The following is a 23550-nucleotide window of genomic DNA, read 5'->3' on the forward strand; positions in this document are numbered from 1 at the left end:
AGTCTAGTCACAGGAGGTCACCTAGAGGTAGACGTCACTGTAGTCTAGTCACAGGAGGTCACCTAGAGGTAGACGTCACTGTAGTCTAGTCACAGGAGGTCACCTAGAGGTAGACGTCACTGTAGTCTAGTCACAGGAGGTCACCTAGAGGTAGACGTCACTGTAGTCTAGTCACAGGAGGTCACCTAGAGGTAGACGTCACTGTAGTCTAGTCACAGGAGGTCACCTAGAGGTAGACGTCACTGTAGTCTAGTCACAGGAGGTCACCTAGAGGTAGACGTCACTGTAGTCTAGTCACAGGAGGTCACCTAGAGGTAGACGTCACTGTAGTCTAGTCACAGGAGGTCACCTAGAGGTAGACGTCACTGTAGTCTAGTCACAGGAGGTCACCTAGAGGTAGACGTCACTGTAGTCTAGTCACAGGAGGTCACCTAGAGGTAGACGTCACTGTAGTCTAGTCACAGGAGGTCACCTAGAGGTAGACGTCACTGTAGTCTAGTCACAGGAGGTCACCTGTCACCTAGAGGTAGACGTCACTGTAGTCTAGTCACAGGAGGTCACCTAGAGGTAGACGTCACTGTAGTCTAGTCACAGGAGGTCACCTAGAGGTAGACGTCACTGTAGTCTAGTCACAGGAGGGAAGCTGTCACCTAGAGGTAGACATCACTGTAGTCACTACAGGGAAGCTGTCACCTAGAGGTAGACATCACTGTAGTCACTACAGGGAAGCTGTCACCTAGAGGTAGACATCACTGTAGTCACTACAGGGAAGCTGTCACCTAGAGGTAGACATTTTTAAAGGCACAGTAATTCATTTAAAGGCACAGTAATTCATTTAAAGGCACATTCATTTAAAGGCACCTTCATTTAAAGGCTCAGTCATTCATTTAAAGGCTCAGTCATTCATTTAAAGGCTCAGTCATTCATTTAAAGGCTGTCATTCATTTAAAGGCACAGTCATTTAAAGGCTCAGTCATTTAAAGGCACTGTTCAATGGTCATTTCATTTAATGTGGCTGCCGTTTGGCTGTAAAATGAATTACAGATTGTGTCTTAGTCACTTTGAAGCAGTCAAACAATATGTGTGGGTCAGGTACTGAGGTTTAAAGTGGTGTTGTGACTCTCTCTGTGTGGGTCAGGTACTGAGGTTTAAAGTGGTGTTGTGACTCTCTCTGTGTGGGTCAGGTACTGCGGTTTAAAGTGGTGTTGTGACTCTCTGTGTGGGTCAGGTACTGAGGTTTAAAGTGGTGTTGTGACTCTCTGTGTGGGTCAGGTACTGAGGTTTAAAGTGGTGTTGTGACTCTCTGTGTGGGTCAGGTACTGAGGTTTAAAGTGGTGTTGTGACTCTCTGTGTGGGTCAGGTACTGAGGTTTAAAGTGGTGTTGTGACTCTCTCTGTGTGGGTCAGGCACTGAGGTTTAAAGTGGTGTTGTGACTCTCTGTGTGGGTCAGGTACTGAGGTTTAAAGTGGTGTTGTGACTCTCTGTGTGGGTCAGGTACTGAGGTTTAAAGTGGTGTTGTGACTCTCTGTGTGGGTCAGGTACTGAGGTTTAAAGCGGTGTTGTGACTCTCTCTGTGTGGGTCAGGTACTGAGGTTTAAAGCGGTGTTGTGACTCTCTCTGTGTGGGTCAGGTACTGAGGTTTAAAGTGGTGTTGTGACTCTCTGTGTGGGTCAGGTACTGAGGTTTAAAGTGGTGTTGTGACTCTCTCTGTGTGGGTCAGGCACTGAGGTTTAAAGTGGTGTTGTGACTCTCTGTGTGGGTCAGGTACTGAGGTTTAAAGTGGTGTTGTGACTCTCTCTGTGTGGGTCAGGTACTGAGGTTTAAAGTGGTGTTGTGACTCTCTGTGTGGGTCAGGTACTGAGGTTTAAAGTGGTGTTGTGACTCTCTGTGTGGGTCAGGTACTGAGGTTTAAAGTGGTGTTGTGACTCTCTCTGTGTGGGTCAGGTACTGAGGTTTAAAGTGGTGTTGTGACTCTCTGTGTGGGTCAGGTACTGAGGTTTAAAGTGGTGTTGTGACTCTCTGTGTGGGTCAGGTACTGAGGTTTAAAGTGGTGTTGTGACTCTCTGTGTGGGTCAGGTACTGAGGTTTAAAGTGGTGTTGTGACTCTCTCTGTGTGGGTCAGGTACTGAGGTTTAAAGTGGTGTTGTGACTCTCTGTGTGGGTCAGGTACTGAGGTTTAAAGTGGTGTTGTGACTCTCTGTGTGGGTCAGGTACTGAGGTTTAAAGTGGTGTTGTGACTCTCTGTGTGGGTCAGGTACTGAGGTTTAAAGTGGTGTTGTGACTCTCTCTGTGTGGGTCAGGTACTGAGGTTTAAAGTGGTGTTGTGACTCTCTCTGTGTGGGTCAGGTACTGAGGTTTAAAGTGGTGTTGTGACTCTCTGTGTGGGTCAGGTACTGAGGTTTAAAGTGGTGTTGTGACTCTCTGTGTGGGTCAGGTACTGAGGTTTAAAGTGGTGTTGTGACTCTCTCTGTGTGGGTCAGGTACTGAGGTTTAAAGTGGTGTTGTGACTCTCTGTGTGGGTCAGGTACTGAGGTTTAAAGTGGTGTTGTGGTTGGGTCAGGTACTGAGGTGTAAAGTGTTGTTGTGACTCTCTGTGTGGGTCAGGTACTGAGGTTTAAAGTGGTGTTGTGACTCTCTGTGTGGGTCAGGTACTGAGGTTTAAAGCGGTGTTGTGACTCTCTCTGTGTGGGTCAGGTACTGAGGTTTAAAGTGGTGTTGTGACTCTCTGTGTGGGTCAGGTACTGAGGTTTAAAGTGGTGTTGTGACTCTCTGTGTGGGTCAGGCACTGAGGTTTAAAGTGGTGTTGTGACTCTCTGTGTGGGTCAGGTACTGAGGTTTAAAGTGGTGTTGTGACTCTCTGTGTGGGTCAGGCACTGAGGTTTAAAGTGGTGTTGTGACTCTCTGTGTGGGTCAGGTACTGAGGTTTAAAGTGGTGTTGTGACTCTCTGTGTGGGTCAGGTACTGAGGTTTAAAGTGGTGTTGTGACTCTCTGTGTGGGTCAGGTACTGAGGTTTAAAGTGGTGTTGTGACTCTCTGTGTGGGTCAGGTACTGAGGTTTAAAGTGGTGTTGAAGTGACTATCTGTGTGGGTCAGGTACTGAGGTTTAAAGTGGTGTTGTGACTCTCTCTGTGTGGGTCAGGTACTGAGGTTTAAAGCGGTGTTGTGACTCTCTGTGTGGGTCAGGTACTGAGGTTTAAAGTGGTGTTGTGACTCTCTGTGTGGGTCAGGTACTGAGGTTTGAAGCGGTGTTGTGACTCTCTGTGTGGGTCAGGTACTGAGGTTTAAAGTGGTGTTGTGACTCTTTGTGTGGGTCAGGTACTGAGGTTTAAACGGTGTTGTGACTCTCTGTGTGGGTCAGGCACTGAGGTTTAAAGTGGTGTTGTGACTCTCTGTGTGGGTCAGGCACTGAGGTTTAAAGTGGTGTTGTGACTCTCTCTGTGTGGGTCAGGTACTGAGGTTTAAAGTGGTGATGTGACTATCTGTGTGGGTCAGGTACTGAGGTTTAAAGCGGTGTTGTGACTCTCTGTGTGGGTCAGGTACTGAGGTTTAAAGCGGTGTTTTGACTCTCTCTGTGTGGGTCAGGTACTGAGGTTTAAAGTGGTGTTTTGACTCTCTCTGTGTGGGTCAGGTACTGAGGTTTAAAGTGGTGTTGTGACTCTCTGTGTGGGTCAGGTACTGAGGTTTAAAGTGGTGTTGTGACTCTCTCTGTGTGGGTCAGGTACTGAGGTTTAAAGTGGTGTTGTGACTCTCTGTGTGGGTCAGGTACTGAGGTTTAAAGTGGTGTTGTGACTCTCTGTGTGGGTCAGGTACTGAGGTTTAAAGTGGTGTTGTGACTCTCTGTGTGGGTCAGGTACTGAGGTTTAAAGTGGTGTTGTGACTCTCTCTGTGTGGGTAAGGTACTGAGGTTTAAAGTGGTGTTGAAGTGACTATCTGTGTGGGTCAGGTACTGAGGTTTGAAGCGGTGTTGTGACTCTCTGTGTGGGTCAGGTACTGAGGTTTGAAGTGGTGTTGTGACTCTCTGTGTGGGTCAGGTACTGAGGTTTAAAGCGGTGTTGTGACTCTCTCTGTGTGGGTCAGATATTGAGGTTTAAAGTGGTGTTGTGACTCTCTGTGTGGGTCAGGTACTGAGGTTTAAAGCGGTGTTGTGACTCTCTGTGTGGGTCAGGTACTGAGGTTTGAAGCGGTGTTGTGACTCTCTGTGTGGGTCAGGTACTGAGGTTTAAAGTGGTGTTGTGACTCTCTGTGTGGGTCAGGTACTGAGGTTTAAAGTGGTGTTGTGACTCTCTGTATGGGTCAGGTACTGAGGTTTAAAGCGGTGTTGTGACTCTCTGTGTGGGTCAGGTACTGAGGTTTAAAGTGGTGATGTGACTCTCTGTGTGGGTCAGGTACTGAGGTTTAAAGTGGTGTTGTGACTCTCTCTGTGTGGGTCAGGCACTGAGGTTTAAAGTGGTGTTGTGACTCTCTGTGTGGGTCAGGTACTGAGGTTTAAAGTGGTGTTGTGACTCTCTGTGTGGGTCAGGTACTGAGGTTTAAAGTGGTGTTGTGACTCTCTGTGTGGGTCAGGTACTGAGGTTTAAAGCGGTGTTGTTATGACTCTCTGTGTGGGTCAGGTACTGAGGTTTGAAGCGGTGTTGTGACTCTCTGTGTGGGTCAGGTACTGAGGTTTAAAGTGGTGTTGTGACTCTCTGTGTGGGTCAGGTACTGAGGTTTAAAGTGGTGTTGTGACTCTCTCTGTGTGGGTCAGGTACTGAGGTTTAAAGTGGTGTTGTGACTCTCTCTGTGTGGGTCAGGTACTGAGGTTTAAAGCGGTGTTGTGACTCTCTCTGTGTGGGTCAGGTACTGAGGTTTAAAGTGGTGTTGTGACTCTCTGTGTGGGTCAGGTACTGAGGTTTAAAGTGGTGTTGTGACTCTCTCTGTGTGGGTCAGGCACTGAGGTTTAAAGTGGTGTTGTGACTCTCTGTGTGGGTCAGGTACTGAGGTTTAAAGTGGTGTTGTGACTCTCTCTGTGTGGGTCAGGTACTGAGGTTTAAAGTGTTGTTGTGACTCTCTGTGTGGGTCAGGTACTGAGGTTTAAAGTGGTGTTGTGACTCTCTCTGTGTGGGTCAGGTACTGAGGTTTAAAGCGGTGTTGTGACTCTCTCTGTGTGGGTCAGGTACTGAGGTTTAAAGCGGTGTTGTGACTCTCTGTGTGGGTCAGGTACTGAGGTTTAAAGTGGTGTTGTGACTCTCTGTGTGGGTCAGGCACTGAGGTTTAAAGTGGTGTTGTGACTCTCTGTGTGGGTCAGGTACTGAGGTTTAAAGTGGTGTTGTGACTCTCTCTGTGTGGGTCAGGTACTGAGGTTTAAAGTGGTGTTGTGACTCTCTGTGTGGGTCAGGTACTGAGGTTTAAAGTGGTGTTGTGACTCTCTGTGTGGGTCAGGTACTGAGGTTTAAAGTGGTGTTGTGACTCTCTGTGTGGGTCAGGTACTGAGGTTTAAAGTGGTGTTGTGACTCTCTGTGTGGGTCAGGTACTGAGGTTTAAAGTGGTGTTGAAGTGACTATCTGTGTGGGTCAGGTACTGAGGTTTAAAGTGGTGTTGTGACTCTCTGTGTGGGTCAGGTACTGAGGTTTAAAGCGGTGTTGTGACTCTCTGTGTGGGTCAGGTACTGAGGTTTAAAGTGGTGTTGTGACTCTCTGTGTGGGTCAGGTACTGAGGTTTGAAGCGGTGTTGTGACTCTGTGTGGGTCAGGTACTGAGGTTTAAAGTGGTGTTGTGACTCTCTGTGTGGGTCAGGTACTGAGGTTTAAAGCGGTGTTGTGACTCTCTGTGTGGGTCAGGCACTGAGGTTTAAAGTGGTGTTGTGACTCTCTGTGTGGGTCAGGCACTGAGGTTTAAAGTGGTGTTGTGACTCTCTCTGTGTGGGTCAGGTACTGAGGTTTAAAGTGGTGATGTGACTATCTGTGTGGGTCAGGTACTGAGGTTTAAAGCGGTGTTGTGACTCTCTGTGTGGGTCAGGTACTGAGGTTTAAAGTGGTGTTTTGACTCTGTGTGGGTCAGGTACTGAGGTTTAAAGCGGTGTTGTGACTCTCTGTGTGGGTCAGGTACTGAGGTTTAAAGCGGTGTTGTGACTCTCTGTGTGGGTCAGGTACTGAGGTTTAAAGTGGTGTTGTGACTCTCTGTGTGGGTCAGGTACTGAGGTTTAAAGTGGTGTTGTGACTCTCTGTGTGGGTCAGGTACTGAGGTTTAAAGTTGTGTTGTGACTCTCTGTGTGGGTCAGGTACTGAGGTTTAAAGTGGTGTTGTGACTCTCTGTGTGGGTCAGGTACTGAGGTTTAAAGTGGTGTTGTGACTCTCTGTGTGGGTCAGGTACTGAGGTTTAAAGTGGTGTTGAAGTGACTATCTGTGTGGGTCAGGTACTGAGGTTTGAAGCGGTGTTGTTATGACTCTCTGTGTGGGTCAGGTACTGAGGTTTGAAGTGGTGTTGTGACTCTCTGTGTGGGTCAGGTACTGAGGTTTAAAGTGGTGTTGAAGTGACTCTCTGTGTGGGTCAGGTACTGAGGTTTAAAGTGGTGTTGTGACTCTCTGTGTGGGTCAGGTACTGAGGTTTAAAGCGGTGTTGTGACTCTCTGTGTGGGTCAGGTACTGAGGTTTGAAGCGGTGTTGTGACTCTCTGTGTGGGTCAGGTACTGAGGTTTAAAGTGGTGTTGTGACTCTCTGTGTGGGTCAGGTACTGAGGTTTAAAGTGGTGTTGTGACTCTCTGTGTGGGTCAGGTACTGAGGTTTAAAGTGGTGTTGTGACTCTCTGTGTGGGTCAGGTACTGAGGTTTAAAGTGGTGTTGAAGTGACTATCTGTGTGGGTCAGGTACTGAGGTTTAAAGTGGTGTTGTGACTCTCTGTGTGGGTCAGGTACTGAGGTTTAAAGCGGTGTTGTGACTCTCTGTGTGGGTCAGGTACTGAGGTTTGAAGCGGTGTTGTGACTCTCTGTGTGGGTCAGGTACTGAGGTTTAAAGTGGTGTTGTGACTCTCTGTGTGGGTCAGGTACTGAGGTTTAAAGTGGTGTTGTGACTCTCTGTGTGGGTCAGGTACTGAGGTTTAAAGTGGTGTTGTGACTCTCTGTGTGGGTCAGGTACTGAGGTTTAAAGTGGTGTTGAAGTGACTATCTGTGTGGGTCAGGTACTGAGGTTTGAAGCGGTGTTGTTATGACTCTCTGTGTGGGTCAGGTACTGAGGTTTGAAGTGGTGTTGTGACTCTCTGTGTGGGTCAGGTACTGAGGTTTAAAGTGGTGTTGAAGTGACTCTCTGTGTGGGTCAGGTACTGAGGTTTAAAGTGGTGTTGTGACTCTCTGTGTGGGTCAGGTACTGAGGTTTAAAGCGGTGTTGTGACTCTCTGTGTGGGTCAGGTACTGAGGTTTGAAGCGGTGTTGTGACTCTCTGTGTGGGTCAGGTACTGAGGTTTAAAGTGGTGTTGTGACTCTCTGTGTGGGTCAGGTACTGAGGTTTAAAGTGGTGTTGTGACTCTCTCTGTGTGGGTCAGGTACTGAGGTTTAAAGTGGTGTTGTGACTCTCTGTGTGGGTCAGATATTGAGGTTTAAAGTGGTGTTGTGACTCTCTCTGTGTGGGTCAGATATTGAGGTTTAAAGTGGTGTTGTGACTCTCTCTGTGTGGGTCAGATATTGAGGTTTAAAGTGGTGTTGTGACTCTCTCTGTGTGGGTCAGATATTGAGGTTTAAAGTGGTGTTGTGACTCTCTCTGTGTGGGTCAGGTACTGAGGTTTAAAGTGGTGTTGTGACTCTGTGTGGGTCAGGTACTGAGGTTTAAAGTGGTGTTGTGACTCTCTCTGTGTGGGTCAGATATTGAGGTTTGTCCAGCAGTGGAGCACTCTGACAGCCATGAAGCAGAGACTGATCCGCCGCAGTGGTCTCCTGTTCTGCAGCCCAGTCCTGGTCCTGGACCAACTGACCAGCACCCAGCGCAAACACAGCAGCACCAAGAGGTAGGTGGTGGGGGGAGGGGGGTTGAACCTGTCCTATGTCTCCATCCTGCTGTGTTGGTGCCCAGACGGCATCAGTTAATCACAGATTCATCCTGGTTCATGTGGGGGTGGGTGTCTCAAGAGCCAATCACAGTGGACGTAGGAGGAAAGCATTTGACAGAATGTGGGATTTATTCGCTAATCATCAAGCTGATTTCCAGAGATGATATGTTGGTTAAAGACTTCATGCTGAGAAAGTATGGTAGTATGGTAGTATGGTAGAAACGAAGTCCAACTGGGAACCCTGGTTCCTACAGAGGTAGAGATTCACACTGTAACTGGAGATGGATGGGAAGGTGATTATCCTGTAGTAAGGAGATAGTAAGGAAGATGGAGTAAGGAGATGGATGGGAAGGTGATTATCCTGTAGTAAGGAGATGGATGGGAAGGTGATTATCCTGTAGTAAGGAGATGGATGGGAAGGTGATTATCTTGTAGTAAGGAGATGGATGGGAAGGTGATTATTGTGTAGTAAGGAGATGGATGGGAAGGTGATTATCTTGTAGTAAGGAGATGGATGGGAAGGTGATTATTTTGTAGTAAGGAGATGGATGGGAAGGTGATTATCCTGTAGTAGGGAGATGGATGGGAAGGTGATTATCCTGTAGTAGGGAGATGGATGGGAAGGTGATTATCTTGTAGTAGGAGATGGATGGGAAGGTGATTAGTGTGCAGTAAAGAGATGGATGGGAAGGTGATTATCCTGTAGTAAGGAGATGGATGGGAAGGTGATTATCCTGTAGTAGGGAGATGGATGGGAAGGTGATTATCTTGTAGTAGGAAATGGATGGGAAGGTGATTATCTTGTAGTAGGAGATGGATGGGAAGGTGATTATCCTGTAGTAAGGAGATGGATGGGAAGGTGATTATCCTGTAGTAAAGAGTTGGATGGGAAGGTGATTATCTTGTAGTAGGAAGGTGATTATCTTGTAGTAAGGAGATGGATGGGAAGGTGATTATCCTGTAGTTGGAAGGTGATTATCCTGAGGTTAGTTAGACTCTGCTGTAGTGCTGTGCTGGGTTGTCCTAAAGAACTTCACAAAGGGAGTCAGAGTAGGAGTGCTGCTGATATAGGATCAGTTTAGCCTTTTAGACACACACACACACACACACACACACACACACACACACACACACACACACACACACACACACACACACACACACACACACACACACCTCTCAGTACTACTGTCAGCTGGACCTGGCTTTCATGTCCTTTCATCCAGCCTCTCTACACTGGGCTGTTTGAAGCCCAACAGTCCCCTCACCCCTTCTTTCTTTCATGCAAATCTGCCCCTTCCTCTCTTCTTCCTCCTCTTCCTCCTCCTTTCTTCAAGATTCCTCCTCTTTGATGTGTCCCCTTCCTCTCCTCATCCAGCTATCTGACCTTACTCTTCCTCCTCCTTCTCATCCTTCCTCTCCTCATCCAGCTATCTGACCTTACTCTTCCTCCTCCTTCTCATCCTTCCTCTCCTCATCCAGCTATCTGACCTTACTCTTCCTCCTCCTTCTCATCCTTCCTCTCCTCATCCAGCTATCTGACCTTACTCTTCCTCCTCCTTCTCATCCTTCCTCTCCTCATCCAGCTATCTGACCTTACTCTTCCTCCTCCTTCTCATCCTTCCTCTCCTCATCCAGCTATCTGACCTTACTCTTCCTCCTCCTTCTCATCCTTCCTCTCCTCATCCAGCTATCTGACCTTACTCTTCCTCCTCCTTCTCATCCTTCCTCTCCTCATCCAGCTATCTGACCTTACTCTTCCTCCTCCTTCTCATCCTTCCTCTCCTCATCCAGCTATCTGACCTTACTCTTCCTCCTCCTTCTCATCCTTCCTCTCCTCATCCAGCTATCTGACCTTACTCTTCCTCCTCCTTCTCATCCTTCCTCTCCTCATCCAGCTATCTGACCTTACTCTTCCTCCTCCTTTTCATCCTTCCTCCCCCCAAGTAACTTCCTCCTCCCTCCCTGCCTGCCTGCCTCCCTTCATCCTAACCAAACTCCCACTCTCCTCCCCATCCCTCCGTTCTGGTACCTAACCATACTCTTCCTCCCTCCATCCAGGTATCTAACCATACTCTTCCTCCCTCCATCCAGGTATCTAACCATACTCTTCCTCCCTCCATCCAGGTACCTAACCATACTCTTCTACCCTCCATCCAGGTATCTAAACATACTCTTCCTCCCTCCATCCAGGTATCTAACCATACTCTTCCTCCCTCCATCCAGGTATCTAACCATACTCTTCCTCCCTCCATCCAGGTATCTAACCATACTCTTCCTCCCTCCATCCAGGTATCTAACTAAAGAAGATGTGTCCCAGGCCTCTCTCAGTAAGGCCCAGTGTGATGGAGGAACTGTCCGCATGGTCAACAAGGAGATCTTCTTCACCAAGAGGAGAACTGCCTCTATGTCACGGCCCAACACCTCTGCCTCCGTCCCAGAGAAGTAGGTCTCCAGTCTCCTAGAGAGTCATAGCAACACTAGTTCACAGTGCCAAACTTTCTCCTCCACATTGAAATGATATTACATTGAAAGACCACGGTATGTCCTGTCTGTACAATTGTTCAATACCCAAGGAACTAAATGTGTCCTCAGTTGACGTTTAGAAGGTTGAAGTAAGTCTGTCTTTTCGTGGGTTTCGCCAGTGAGGCTCAATGAACACTTGTCTATGTCTTCTTAGACTGTACAAGACCAGTGAGTGTTTACCACAGAGAACCAGGCTATAATCCACTGTTTTAGAGGCTATGGGACCAGTGAGTGTTTACCACAGAGCAACCAGGCTATAATCCACTGTTTTAGAGGCTATGGGACCAGTGAGTGTTTACCACAGAGAACCAGGCTATAATCCACTGTTTTAGAGGCTATGGGACCAGTGAGTGTTTACCACAGAGCGACCAGGCTATAATCCACTGTTTTAGAGGCAATTGACTGAAGGCTTGTTGGATAGATGGAGCACATCGCTATGGCAACCACCACAGGGACTGGCTCTTTCTCTCTCACCCAGCGAGTCTTGCTGATTGGTCCGAGGATCATCGGGGGCGCTCCAGAGAGCCGTGTCCCATCTGTTCCCTAACGTGTGAACAGGCAAGTACCCTGATGGAGCGCTGTAGGAAACACATCCAGTCTGTGGCAGTGGTCCAGGCTCACCTTCCTCTCCCTCTGCTTCTCCAGCCAGGAGGACGACTCACACAGACAACAACCATATGTCCCTGCTCCCCAAAGCCATGCTTAGATGTTCCTATTGAATGAATGCCTTGTAACTCTATAGTAATACAGGAGCTTCCACACACTGGTTGAATCAACGTTGTTTCAAATCTAAGTTTATTTGTCACGTGCGTCGACTACAACAGGTGTAGAGTAGACCATGCAGTGTAGAGTAGACCATGCAGTGTAGAGTAGACCATGCAGTGTAGAGTAGACCATGCAGTGTAGAGTAGACCATGCAGTGTAGAGTAGACCATGCAGTGTAGAGTAGACCATACAGTGTAGAGTAGACCATGCAGTGTAGAGTAGACCATACAGTGTAGAGTAGACCATACAGTGTAGAGTAGACCATACAGTGTAGAGTAGACCATACAGTGTAGAGTAGACCATACAGTGAAATGCTTACATACAGGCTCTAACCAATAGTGCAAAAAAGGTATTAGGTGAACAATAGGTAAGATAAGAAATAAAACAGTAAAAAGAAAATAACAGTAGCTAGGCTATATACAGTAGCGAGGCTCTATACAGTAGCTAGGCTCTATACAGTAGCGAGGCTCTATACAGTAGCGAGGCTCTATACAGTAGCGAGGCTCTATACAGTAGCGAGGCTCTATACAGTAGCTAGGCTCTATACAGTAGCTAGGCTCTATACAGTAGCGAGGCTCTATACAGTAGCAGTAGCGAGGCTCTATACAGTAGCTAGGCAGTACAGGCTCTGTACAGTAGCGAGGCTCTGTACAGTAGCTAGGCTCTGTACAGTAGCTAGGCTCTATACAGTAGCGAGGCTCTGTACAGTAGCTAGGCTCTATACAGTAGCTAGGCTCTATACAGTAGCTAGGCTCTATACAGTAGCTAGGCTCTATACAGTAGCGAGGCTCTATACAGTAGCTAGGCTCTGTACAGTAGCTAGGCTCTATACAGTAGCGAGGCTCTGTACAGTAGCTAGGCTCTCTGTAGGCTCAGTACAGCGAGGCTCTATACAGTAGCTAGGCTCTATACAGTAGCTAGGCTCTACAGTACAGTAGCTAGGCTCTATACAGTAGCTAGGCTCTACAGTAGCAGGTACAGTAGCTAGGCTCTCAGTAGCAGCTAGGCTCTGTACAGTAGCTATACAGTAGCTAGGCTCTATACAGTAGCTATACAGTAGCTAGGCTCTATACAGTAGCTAGGCTCTATACAGTAGCTAGGCTCTATACAGTAGCTAGGCTCTATACAGTAGCAGTAGCGAGGCTCTATACAGCTAGGCTCTATACAGTAGCTAGGCTCTATACAGTAGCTAGGCTCTATACAGTAGCGAGGCTCTATACAGTAGCTAGGCTCTATACAGTAGCTAGGCTCTATACAGTAGCTAGGCTCTAGTACAGGCTCTATACAGTAGCGAGGCTCTATACAGTAGCTAGGAGGCTCTGTACAGTAGCGAGGCTCTATACAGTAGCTAGGCTCTGTACAGTAGCTAGGCTCTGTACAGTAGCTATACAGTAGCTAGGCTCTATACAGTAGCGAGGCTCTATACAGTAGCGAGGCTCTATACAGTAGCGAGGCTCTATACAGTAGCGAGGCTCTGTACAGTAGCTAGGCTCTGTACAGTAGCGAGGCTCTATACAGTAGCGAGGCTCTATACAGTAGCGAGGCTCTATACAGTAGCGAGGCTCTATACAGTAGCGAGGCTCTATATGCTCGTCGGATGTGGCAGGGCTTGCAAATTATTACGGACTACATATGGAAACACAGCCGCGTCACAGTCACTTCTATGCTAGCTTCGAGGCAAGCAACACTGAGGCATGCATGAGAGCATCAGCTGTTCCAGACTGTGTGATCACCTTCTCCATAGCTGACGTGAGTAAGACCTTTTTAAACAGGTCATTATTCACAAGGCTGCGGGGCCAGACGGTTTACCAGGACATGTGCTCCGGGCATGTGCTGACCAACTGGCAGATGTCTTCACTGACATTTTCAACATGTCCCTGATTGAATCTGTAATATCAACATGTTTCAAGCAGACCACCATAGTCCCTGTGCCCAAGAACATTTGTTCTGCCTAAATGACTACAGACCCGTAGCACTCACGTATGTAGACATGAGGTGCTTTGAAAGACTGGTAATGGCTCACATCAACACCATTATCCCAGAAACGCTAGACCCACTCCAATTTGCATACCGCCCAAACAGATCCACAGATGATGCAATCTCTTTTGCACTCCACACTGCCCTTTCCCACCTGGACAAAAATAACACCTACGTGAGAATCCTGTTCATTGACTACAGCTCAGCGTTCAACACCATAGTGCCCACAAAGCTCATCATTAAGCTAAGGATCCTGGGACTAAACACCTCCCTCTGCCACTGAATCCTGGACTTCCTGACGGGCCGTCCCTAGGTGGTGAGGGTAGGTAGCAAGACATCTGCCACGCTGATCCTCAACACTGGAGCCCCTCAGGGGTGCATGCTCAGTCCCCTCCTGTACTCCCTGTTCACCCACGACTGCATGGCCAGGCACAACTCCAACACCATCATTAAGTTTGCAGTCAGCACAACAGGGGTAGGTCTGATCAACGACGAGACAGCCTATAGGGAGGAGGTCAGAGACCTGGCTGGGTGGTGCTAGAATAACCTATCCCTCAACGTAACCAAGACTAAGGAGATGATTGTGGACTACAGGAAAAGGAGGACCGAGCACGCCCCCATTGTCATCGACAGGGCTTTAGTGGAGCAGGTTGAGAGCTTCAAGTTCCTTGGTGTCCACATCACCAACAAACTAACATGGTCCAAACACACCAAGACAGTCATGAAGAGGACATCACCAACAAACTAGAATGGTCCAAACACACCAAGACAGTCATGAAGAGGACACATCACCAACAAACTAACATGGTCCAAACACACCAAGACAGTCATGAAGAGGACACATCACCAACAAACTAACATGGTCCAAACACACCAAGACAGTCATGAAGAGGACATCACCAACAAACTAGAATGGTCCAAACACACCAAGACAGTCATGAAGAGGACATCACCAACAAACTAACATGATCCTAACACACCAAGACAGTCGTGAAGAGGGCACGACAAAGCCTAATCCCCCTCAGGAGACTGAAAAGATTTGGCATGGGTCCTGAGATCCTCGAAAGGTTCTACAGCTGCAACTGGTTGCATCACTGCCTGGTTGCATCACTGCCTGGTTGCATCACTGCCTGGTTGCATCACTGCCTGGTTGCATCACTGCCTGGTACGGCAACTGCTTGGCGTCTGACCGCAAGGCAGACGGAATCGTCATGTCAATGAAATTACATTGAACCAACGTTGAATTGATGTCTGTGCCCAGTGGATTAATACTGTTTATTCACTTGTTGGGCAGATGACTGACAATCCTCCCTCCCTCTCTGTGTCTGTCTCTTTCCATCTCTCCCCCAGACCATCCGAGGTGCACCCAGAGCCTCCGTGTTGGTGCTCCTGAGGGCCCGTCAGAGGCTGAAGCTGGGTACCTGCAGGTGCTGGACAGTGAGGGTCGACCCTTGTGTCTGTCCTGCCACAAGGTCTGTGGGTCCACAGGAGGAGCCTGGGACACCTGCTTCTGTAGCCAGACGTAAGTAGAAGCATCATCAAAGTTAAGCCAAGTTCACCCATCAGTGGTGTTGTATATCCTGCTATTATTAGTGTTGCCTCGTAGGCCTACTGCGTTCCTTAATTAAAGCTCTACAAAGAAAACATCAAGTTATTCTGTTGTATTCTACTTCATCTATCCTATCATAGGTGTCAGGAGGAGTTCCAGCTGCGCTCCAGCCAGGCCTACATGCGTGCCCGGGTACTGCAGACGGAGCAGGGGGTGTGTCAGAGCTGCGGCCTGCAAGCCCACCAGCTGTACCTGAAGGGGGACGCCCCGCCCACACACAGGAAGGAGATGCTAGAGAACACCTGGCTGGCCCAGCTGTCACTCAAACAGGTTGGTTGGTTTGGATGTCTTTATCCCCCAGGTCTGTGATACAGAGAGGGACCTAGGAGCATTCCATTACTCTGTATGGGGGACCTAGGAGCATTCCATTACTCTGTATGGGGGACCTAGGAGCATTCCATTACTCTGTATGGGGGACCTAGGAGCATTCCATTACTCTGTATGGGGGACCTAGGGCATTCCATTACTCTGTATGGGGGACCTAGGAGCATTCCATTACTCTGTATGGGGGACCTAGGAGCATTCCATTACTCTGTATGGGGGACCTAGGACCATTCCATTACTCTGTATGGGGGACCTAGGAGCATTCCATTACTCTGTATGGGGGACCTAGGACCATTCCATTACTCTGTATGGGGGACCTAGGACTCATTCCATTACTCTGTATGGGGGACCTAGGACCATTCCATTACTCTGTATGGGGGACCTAGGAGCATTCCATTACTCTGTATGGGGGACCTAGGAGCATTCCATTACTCTGTATGGGGGACCTAGGAGCATTCCATTACTCTGTATGGGGGACCTAGGAGCATTCCATTACTCTGTATGGGGGACCTAGGAGCATTCCATTACTCTGTATGGGGGGACCTAGGAGCATTCCATTACTCTGTATGGGGGGACCTAGGAGCATTCCATTACTCTGTATGGGGGACCTAGGAGCATTCCATTACTCTGTATGGGGGGACCTAGGAGCATTCCATTACTCTGTATGGGGGGACCTAGGAGCATTCCATTACTCTGTATGGGGGACCTAGGAGCATTCCATTACTCTGTATGGGGGACCTAGGAGCATTCCATTACTCTGTATGGGGGGACCTAGGAGCATTCCATTACTCTGTATGGGGTGACCTAGGAGCATTCCATTACTCTGTATGGGGTGACCTAGGACCATTCCATTACTCTGTATGGGGTGACCTAGGACCATTCCATTACTCTGTATGGGGTGACCTAGGACCATTCCATTACTCTGTATGGGGTCTGACCTACACTACCTGAGCTCTCTTAGCCAGGATACAGTCTTCTACATGACTTTATGAGCCCTTTACAGACATGAGCTTTTTAAAGGTGCACAAATCTACAGACAGAGAGAACAGTCATACTATTGATGTGGGTTGATTTTCAACTGGATTTATCAAAGAGCAGTATCATCATCTCTCTTCTCAAATGAGCATATCACATTACTGAAGTACAGAAAACACTGAACTGGATAGGACCCATTTAGACATTTGAAGCCACTTCTGATATAAAGCAACGTGTGTAGTGTCGAGAACAGACGGGTTTCACCTGTTCCAACTAACCCCTGGATCTGGGGGACTAAAGGCTTTAGTAGACATTATATTATACACTGGGAGAGGAGGGGAGAACACAGAGAAGAGAGTGAAATGAGAGGGACTCAGTCCTCTCTACTACTGACTGACACTTATCTTCCCTGGAAACTGCTGCTTTGTGCTGGGGAAGATAAACCATTAGATGGGTGGGTGGACGGGGGTGTACTGTACTGTGGACACACAAGTTCCTCTCTCAACCTGTGTGTGTGTGACTTCCTCTCTCTCGGCTCACAGTGAATAGATTGGCCAGTACTGTCAGATCCTCCATGGATTTCTCCCACAGCTCAACCTCACCTCAGCCAAGAGCCTGTTAGATTTGACTCTGCCATTTCTACTGGAAAAGACCTTCTGCCTTCTCGCTCACAGATCAATGGATGGATTTGGCCTAACACTAACAGGTCCTCTGTACTGCACAGAAACCACAGAACAACTGCTGATTAACACATTGTATTGGTGCGCTGTATAGGAGGTCTGAGGACTCTAGCTTTAGTAAAGGCTTCCTAAGACATTAGTAGACCAGTGGGGGAATGTATGGAGCGAGGAGGGGTGGAGGTGGGTCGGTAGTCGTGGTGGAACGGAGCTTGTTCCTGAGTACAGCTTTGCTTTTCTTCTCCTCTGTCGGTATGTGACGCGCCCCCGGTTCTCTTGTGGCTAATGTTGGGAGAGCGCTACTCTATCTACCGCTTCTACCCAGGAATGGAGATTGATTTCTGAGCTGAATTGTCCCCAGGGTTCCCCTTCTCTGGCTCTTTCCACATAAAGTGAAGAAAAGAAAAGGCTTAGCTTCAAACTGAAATGCCTCCATTTTGGTTCTAGTGTTCCCCAGCTCCAGGCCATAGAACTAGAATTACAGGCGTTTGAGTTCCTACCTGTTCCCAGAGTCCCCAGCTCGTTCTCTTCCATTAGAGCCTTGTCATTCTCTCTGTCTGAAGACAGACAGGCGAAGGAAATGTGATGCTGACATGGGAAGGTTGACAAGATCCTATTATGAAAAACACATGGACAAAACTCACAAGGGATTTTACAAATATTTCTTATACCAAATTGTTTTTTTTTATCCATTTGAGCTTTTAAAACTGTAAATTATATAATCATTATACTACCTCCTTTACTGAGGAATGTGTTTATTAAAATGGTCTGTGTTGTGTCCAGCTGAATGAGATGATCCGTGCCCCCGCGGAGGGTCAGTTCTGGCAGGTGGACCACATCCGACCCGTCTACAGTGGGGGAGGACAGTGTTCCCTGGACAACCTACAGACACTCTGCACCGTCTGCCACAGAACCGTAAGAGTCCAGTACACACACACACACACACACAGACACACAGTGTTCCCTGGACAACCTACAGACACTCTGCACCGTCTGCCACAGAACCGTAAGAGTCCAGTACACACAGACACACACACACACCATCACACACAGACACACAGTGTTCCCTGGACAACCTACAGACACTCTGCACCGTCTGCCACAGAACCGTAAGAGTCCAGTACACACAGACACACACACACACCATCACACACAGACACACAGTGTTCCCTGGACAACCTACAGACACTCTGCACCGTCTGCCACAGAACCGTAAGAGTCCAGTACACACACCATCACACACAGACACACAGTGTTCCCTGGACAACCTACAGACACTCTGCACCGTCTGCCACAGAACCGTAAGAGTCCAGTACACACACCATCACACACAGACACACAGTGTTCCCTGGACAACCTACAGACACTCTGCACCGTCTGCCACAGAACCGTAAGAGTCCAGTACACACAGACACACACACCATCACACACAGACACACAGTGTTCCCTGGACAACCTACAGACACTCTGCACCGTCTGCCACAGAACCGTAAGAGTCCAGTACACACAGACACACACACACACACCATCACACACAGACACACAGTGTTCCCTGGACAACCTACAGACACTCTGCACCGTCTGCCACAGAACCGTAAGAGTCCAGTACACACAGACACACACACACACACCATCACACACAGACACACAGTGTTCCCTGGACAACCTACAGACACTCTGCACCGTCTGCCACAGAACCGTAAGAGTCCAGTACACACAGACACACACACACACCATCACACACAGACACACAGTGTTCCCTGGACAACCTACAGACACTCTGCACCGTCTGCCACAGAACCACAAGGGTCCTGGTCCCCGTTCCTCTGTGTCCATAAACACTCAGTCCCACATGGTGCTTCATTACACCCATATGCCCTCTCAAACCACCACCATGATATCATACCATGTTGTAATATCATACCATGTTATAATACCATGTTGTAATATCATACCATGTTATAATATCATACCATGTTATAATATCATACCATGTTATAATATCATACCATGTTATAATATAATACCATGTTATAATATCATACCATGTTATAATACCATGTTATAATATCATACCATGTTATAATATAATACCATGATATATTACAATACCATGTTATATTACCATGCTATAACACCATGATATAATACCATACATACCATGTTATAATACCATACCATGTTATATTACCATGTTATAGTATAATACCATGTTATAGTATAATACCATGTTATAATATAATACCATGTTATATTACCATGTTATAGTATAATACCATGTTATAATATAATACCATGTTATAATTTAATACCATGTTATAATATAATACCATGTTATATTACCATGTTATAATATAATACAATACCACGTTATAGTATAATACAATACCATGTTATAATATAATACCATGTTATAGTATAATACCATGTTATAATATAATACCATGTTATATTACCATGTTATAGTATAATACCATGTTATAATATAATACCATGTTATAATTTAATACCATGTTATAATATAATACCATGTTATAATACCATGTTATAATATAATACAATACCACGTTATAGTATAATACAATACCATGTTATAATATAATACCATGATATAATACAATACAATACCATGTTATAATATAATACTATGTTATAATACAATGTTATAATATAATACCATGTTATAATACAATGTTATAATACACCACCATGTTATAATACTATGTTATAATATAATACCATGTTATAATACAATGTTATAATATAATACCATGTTATAATACAATGTTATAATATAATACCATGTTATAATACAATGTTATAGTATAATACACCACCATGTTATAATACTATGTTATAATATAATACAATACCACGTTATAGTATAATACAATACCATGTTATAATATAATACCATGATATAATACAATACAATACCATGTTATAATATAATACTATGTTATAATACAATGTTCTAATATAATACCATGTTATAGTATAATACACCACCATGTTATAATACCATACCACGTTTTAGTATATTACAATACCATGTTATAGTATAATACCATGTTATAGTATAATACACCACCATGTTATAATACTATGTTATAATACCATGTTATAATATAATACCATGTTATAGTATAATACCATGTTATAGTATAATACACCACCATGTTATAATTCTGTTATAATATAATACCATGTTATAATATAATACCATGTTATAATACAATACCATGTTATAATACAATACCATGTTATAGTATAATATGTTATAGTATAAACCATGTTATAATATCATACCATGTTACAGTATAAAGTGGTCCATGTTATAGTATAATACAGTATTAATGACAGAAGTATTGATGACAGTAGGCTGTTTGTTTTACAGAGTATTGATGACAGAATGCTGTTTGTTTTACAGAGGACAGAGTATTGATGACAGTAGGCTGTTTGTTTTACAGAGGACAGAGTATTGATGACAGTAGGCTATTTGTTTTACAGAGGACAGAGTACTGATGACAGAATGCTGTTTGTTTTACAGAGGACAGAGTACTGATGACAGTAGGCTGTTTGTTTTACAGTGGACAGAGTACTGATGACAGTAGGCTGTTTGTTTTACAGAGGACAGAGTACTGATGACAGTAGGCTTTTTGTTTTACAGAGGACAGAGTACTGATGACAGTAGGCTTTTTGTTTTACAGAGGACAGAGTATTGATGACAGTAGGCTTTTTGTTTTACAGTGGACAGAGTACTGATGACAGTAGGCTGTTTGTTTTACAGAGGACAGAGTACTGATTACAGTAGGCTGTTTGTTTTACAGTGGACAGAGTACTGATGACAGTAGGCTGTTTGTTTTACAGAGGACAGAGTACTGATGACAGTAGGCTGTTTGTTTTACAGAGGACAGAGTACTGATGACAGTAGGCTTTTTGTTTTACAGAGGACAGAGTATTGATGACAGTAGGCTTTTTGTTTTACAGAGGACAGAGTACTGATGACAGTAGGCTGTTTGTTTTACAGAGGACAGAGTATTGATGACAGTAGGCTGTTTGTTTTACAGAGGACAGAGTACTGATGACAGTAGGCTTTTGTTTTACAGAGGACAGAGTATTGATGACAGTAGGCTTTTTGTTTTACAGAGGACAGAGTACTGATGACAGTAGGCTGTTTGTTTTACAGAGGACAGAGTACAGAGGACAGAGTATTGATGACAGTAGGCTGTTTGTTTTACAGAGGACAGAGTATTGATGACAGTAGGCTGTTTGTTTTACAGAGGACAGCTCAGCAAGCCAAGGACAGAAGCCAGATGAAGAAAGGACTGGCAGCCTCCAAGGTGGCTTCAGACATCACTCGCTTCTTCATAAAGAAATGAACATTGAAACTAAATGTTTTCCTCAACCAAGGAAGGAGGGAAAGTTGGAGGAGTACTGAGTGACATAGGAAGGATGTTTCTTCAGTGTGTTGTCATCTCTGTGAAGAAGGCTACATGTCACGGTTGGTTCTCAATGCTGCCACTGATGTCCGGGTTATGGATTCACCAGCAATCCAATGTAGAGGAACATCGCCTCCTTCCTTTCATGACATCATGTTCAAGTTGGATCCTTGAGAGTGTTGATGTGAACACTGTTCTTTCAGGGTTGATTTTGTTGAGTTACCTGAATAGATTTTACTAAACAATGCTGCCTGTATCAAATGCAAATGTTCCAAATGAGCAGCTCCGCTCCTTCCCATGTTGTCCCCAAACCGTCAGCAGTGAGCCTGGGTTGATTTATAACGGGCTTATCTAGCTCAGATACAGGCTGAACTGAACCAAGCTGGGCAGGCTGCTGCCTGTTTGAGTTGCCAGCCTGCCTGCATGCCTGCCGAGCGCTCGCTGCTATTTTAGGTTGTGCAAACTTGGTAGAAAAACCCTGATGTGTGATGCTCTAGTTTACATCTTGACAGGATATCACAAGTGTTTTCCTTCATGTCCTCTACATGTAGTCTAGTTGGTAGTGTCTTTATGTCCTCTACATGTAGTCTAGTTGATAGTGTCTTTATGTCCTCTACATGTAGTCTAGTTGGTAGTGTCTTTATGTCCTCTACATGTAGTCTAGTTGATAGTGTCTTTATGTCCTCTACATGTAGTCTAGTTGATAGTGTCTTTATGTCCTCTACATGTAGTCTAGTTGGTAGTGTCTTTATGTCCTCTACATGTAGTCTAGTTGGTAGTGTCTTTGTCATCTACATGTAGTCTAGTTGATAGTGTCTTTATGTCCTCTACATGTAGTCTAGTTGGTAGTGTCTTTATGTCCTCTACATGTAGTCTAGTTGGTAGTGTCTTTATGTCCTCTACATGTAGTCTAGTTGGTAGTGTCTTTATGTCCTCTACATGTAGTCTAGTTGATAGTGTCTTTATGTCCTCTACATGTAGTCTAGTTGGTAGTGTCTTTGTCATCTACATGTAGTCTAGTTGATAGTGTCTTTATGTCCTCTACATGTAGTCTAGTTGGTAGTGTCTTTATGTCCTCTACATGTAGTCTAGTTGATAGTGTCTTTATGTCCTCTACATGTAGTCTAGTTGATAGTGTCTTTATGTCCTCTACATGTAGTCTAGTTGGTAGTGTCTTTATGTCCTCTACATGTAGTCTAGTTGATAGTGTCTTTATGTCCTCTACATGTAGTCTAGTTGATAGTGTCTTTATGTCCTCTACATGTAGTCTAGTTGGTAGTGTCTTTATGTCCTCTACATGTAGTCTAGTTGGTAGTGTCTTTATGTCCTCTACATGTAGTCTAGTTGATAGTGTCTTTATGTCCTCTACATGTAGTCTAGTTGGTAGTGTCTTTATGTCATCTACATGTCGTCTAGTTGATAGTGTCTTTATGTCCTCTACATGTAGTCTAGTTGGTAGTGTCTTTATGTCCTCTACATGTAGTCTAGTTGGTAGTGTCTTTATGTCCTCTACATGTAGTCTAGTTGGTAGTGTCTTTATGTCCTCTACATGTAGTCTAGTTGATAGTGTCTTTATGTCCTCTACATGTAGTCTAGTTGGTAGTGTCTTTGTCATCTACATGTAGTCTAGTTGGTAGTGTCTTTATGTCCTCTACATGTAGTCTAGTTGATAGTGTCTTTATGTCCTCTACATGTAGTCTAGTTGATAGTGTCTTTATGTCCTCTACATGTAGTCTAGTTGGTAGTGTCTTTATGTCCTCTACATGTAGTCTAGTTGATAGTGTCTTTATGTCCTCTACATGTAGTCTAGTTGGTAGTGTCTTTATGTCCTCTACATGTAGTCTAGTTGGTAGTGTCTTTATGTCCTCTACATGTAGTCTAGTTGGTAGTGTCTTTATGTCCTCTACATGTAGTCTAGTTGGTAGTGTCTTTATGTCCTCTACATGTAGTCTAGTTGATAGTGTCTTTATGTCCTCTACATGTAGTCTAGTTGATAGTGTCTTTATGTCCTCTACATGTAGTCTAGTTGATAGTGTCTTTATGTCCTCTACATGTAGTCTAGTTGGTAGTGTCTTTATGTCCTCTACATGTAGTCTAGTTGATAGTGTCTTTATGTCCTCTACATGTAGTCTAGTTGATAGTGTCTTTATGTCCTCTACATGTAGTCTAGTTGGTAGTGTCTTTATGTCCTCTACATGTAGTCTAGTTGGTAGTGTCTTTATGTCCTCTACATGTAGTCTAGTT

The 23550-nt window shown here is 45.5% G+C and overlaps 1 protein-coding gene across 1 annotated transcript in view; it reads left to right on the forward strand.

The window, feature by feature from the left end:
• LOC127916629 (DNA annealing helicase and endonuclease ZRANB3-like) overlaps positions 1 to 21704 on the forward strand; it is a 41759-nt gene extending 20055 nt beyond the window's left edge. Inside the window, 7 exon segments of the mRNA XM_052498939.1 lie at positions 7827 to 7969; positions 10304 to 10456; positions 10692 to 10705; positions 14630 to 14801; positions 14969 to 15158; positions 17648 to 17779; positions 21148 to 21704. Coding sequence (XP_052354899.1) covers positions 7827 to 7969; positions 10304 to 10456; positions 10692 to 10705; positions 14630 to 14801; positions 14969 to 15158; positions 17648 to 17779; positions 21148 to 21246 — 903 coding nt within the window. The 3' untranslated portion in view covers positions 21247 to 21704.
• Positions 21705 to 23550: the final 1846 nt, after the last annotated feature.

This window comes from Oncorhynchus keta, chromosome 37, assembly GCF_023373465.1.
Source record: "Oncorhynchus keta strain PuntledgeMale-10-30-2019 chromosome 37, Oket_V2, whole genome shotgun sequence".
Lineage (NCBI taxonomy): Eukaryota > Metazoa > Chordata > Actinopteri > Salmoniformes > Salmonidae > Oncorhynchus > Oncorhynchus keta.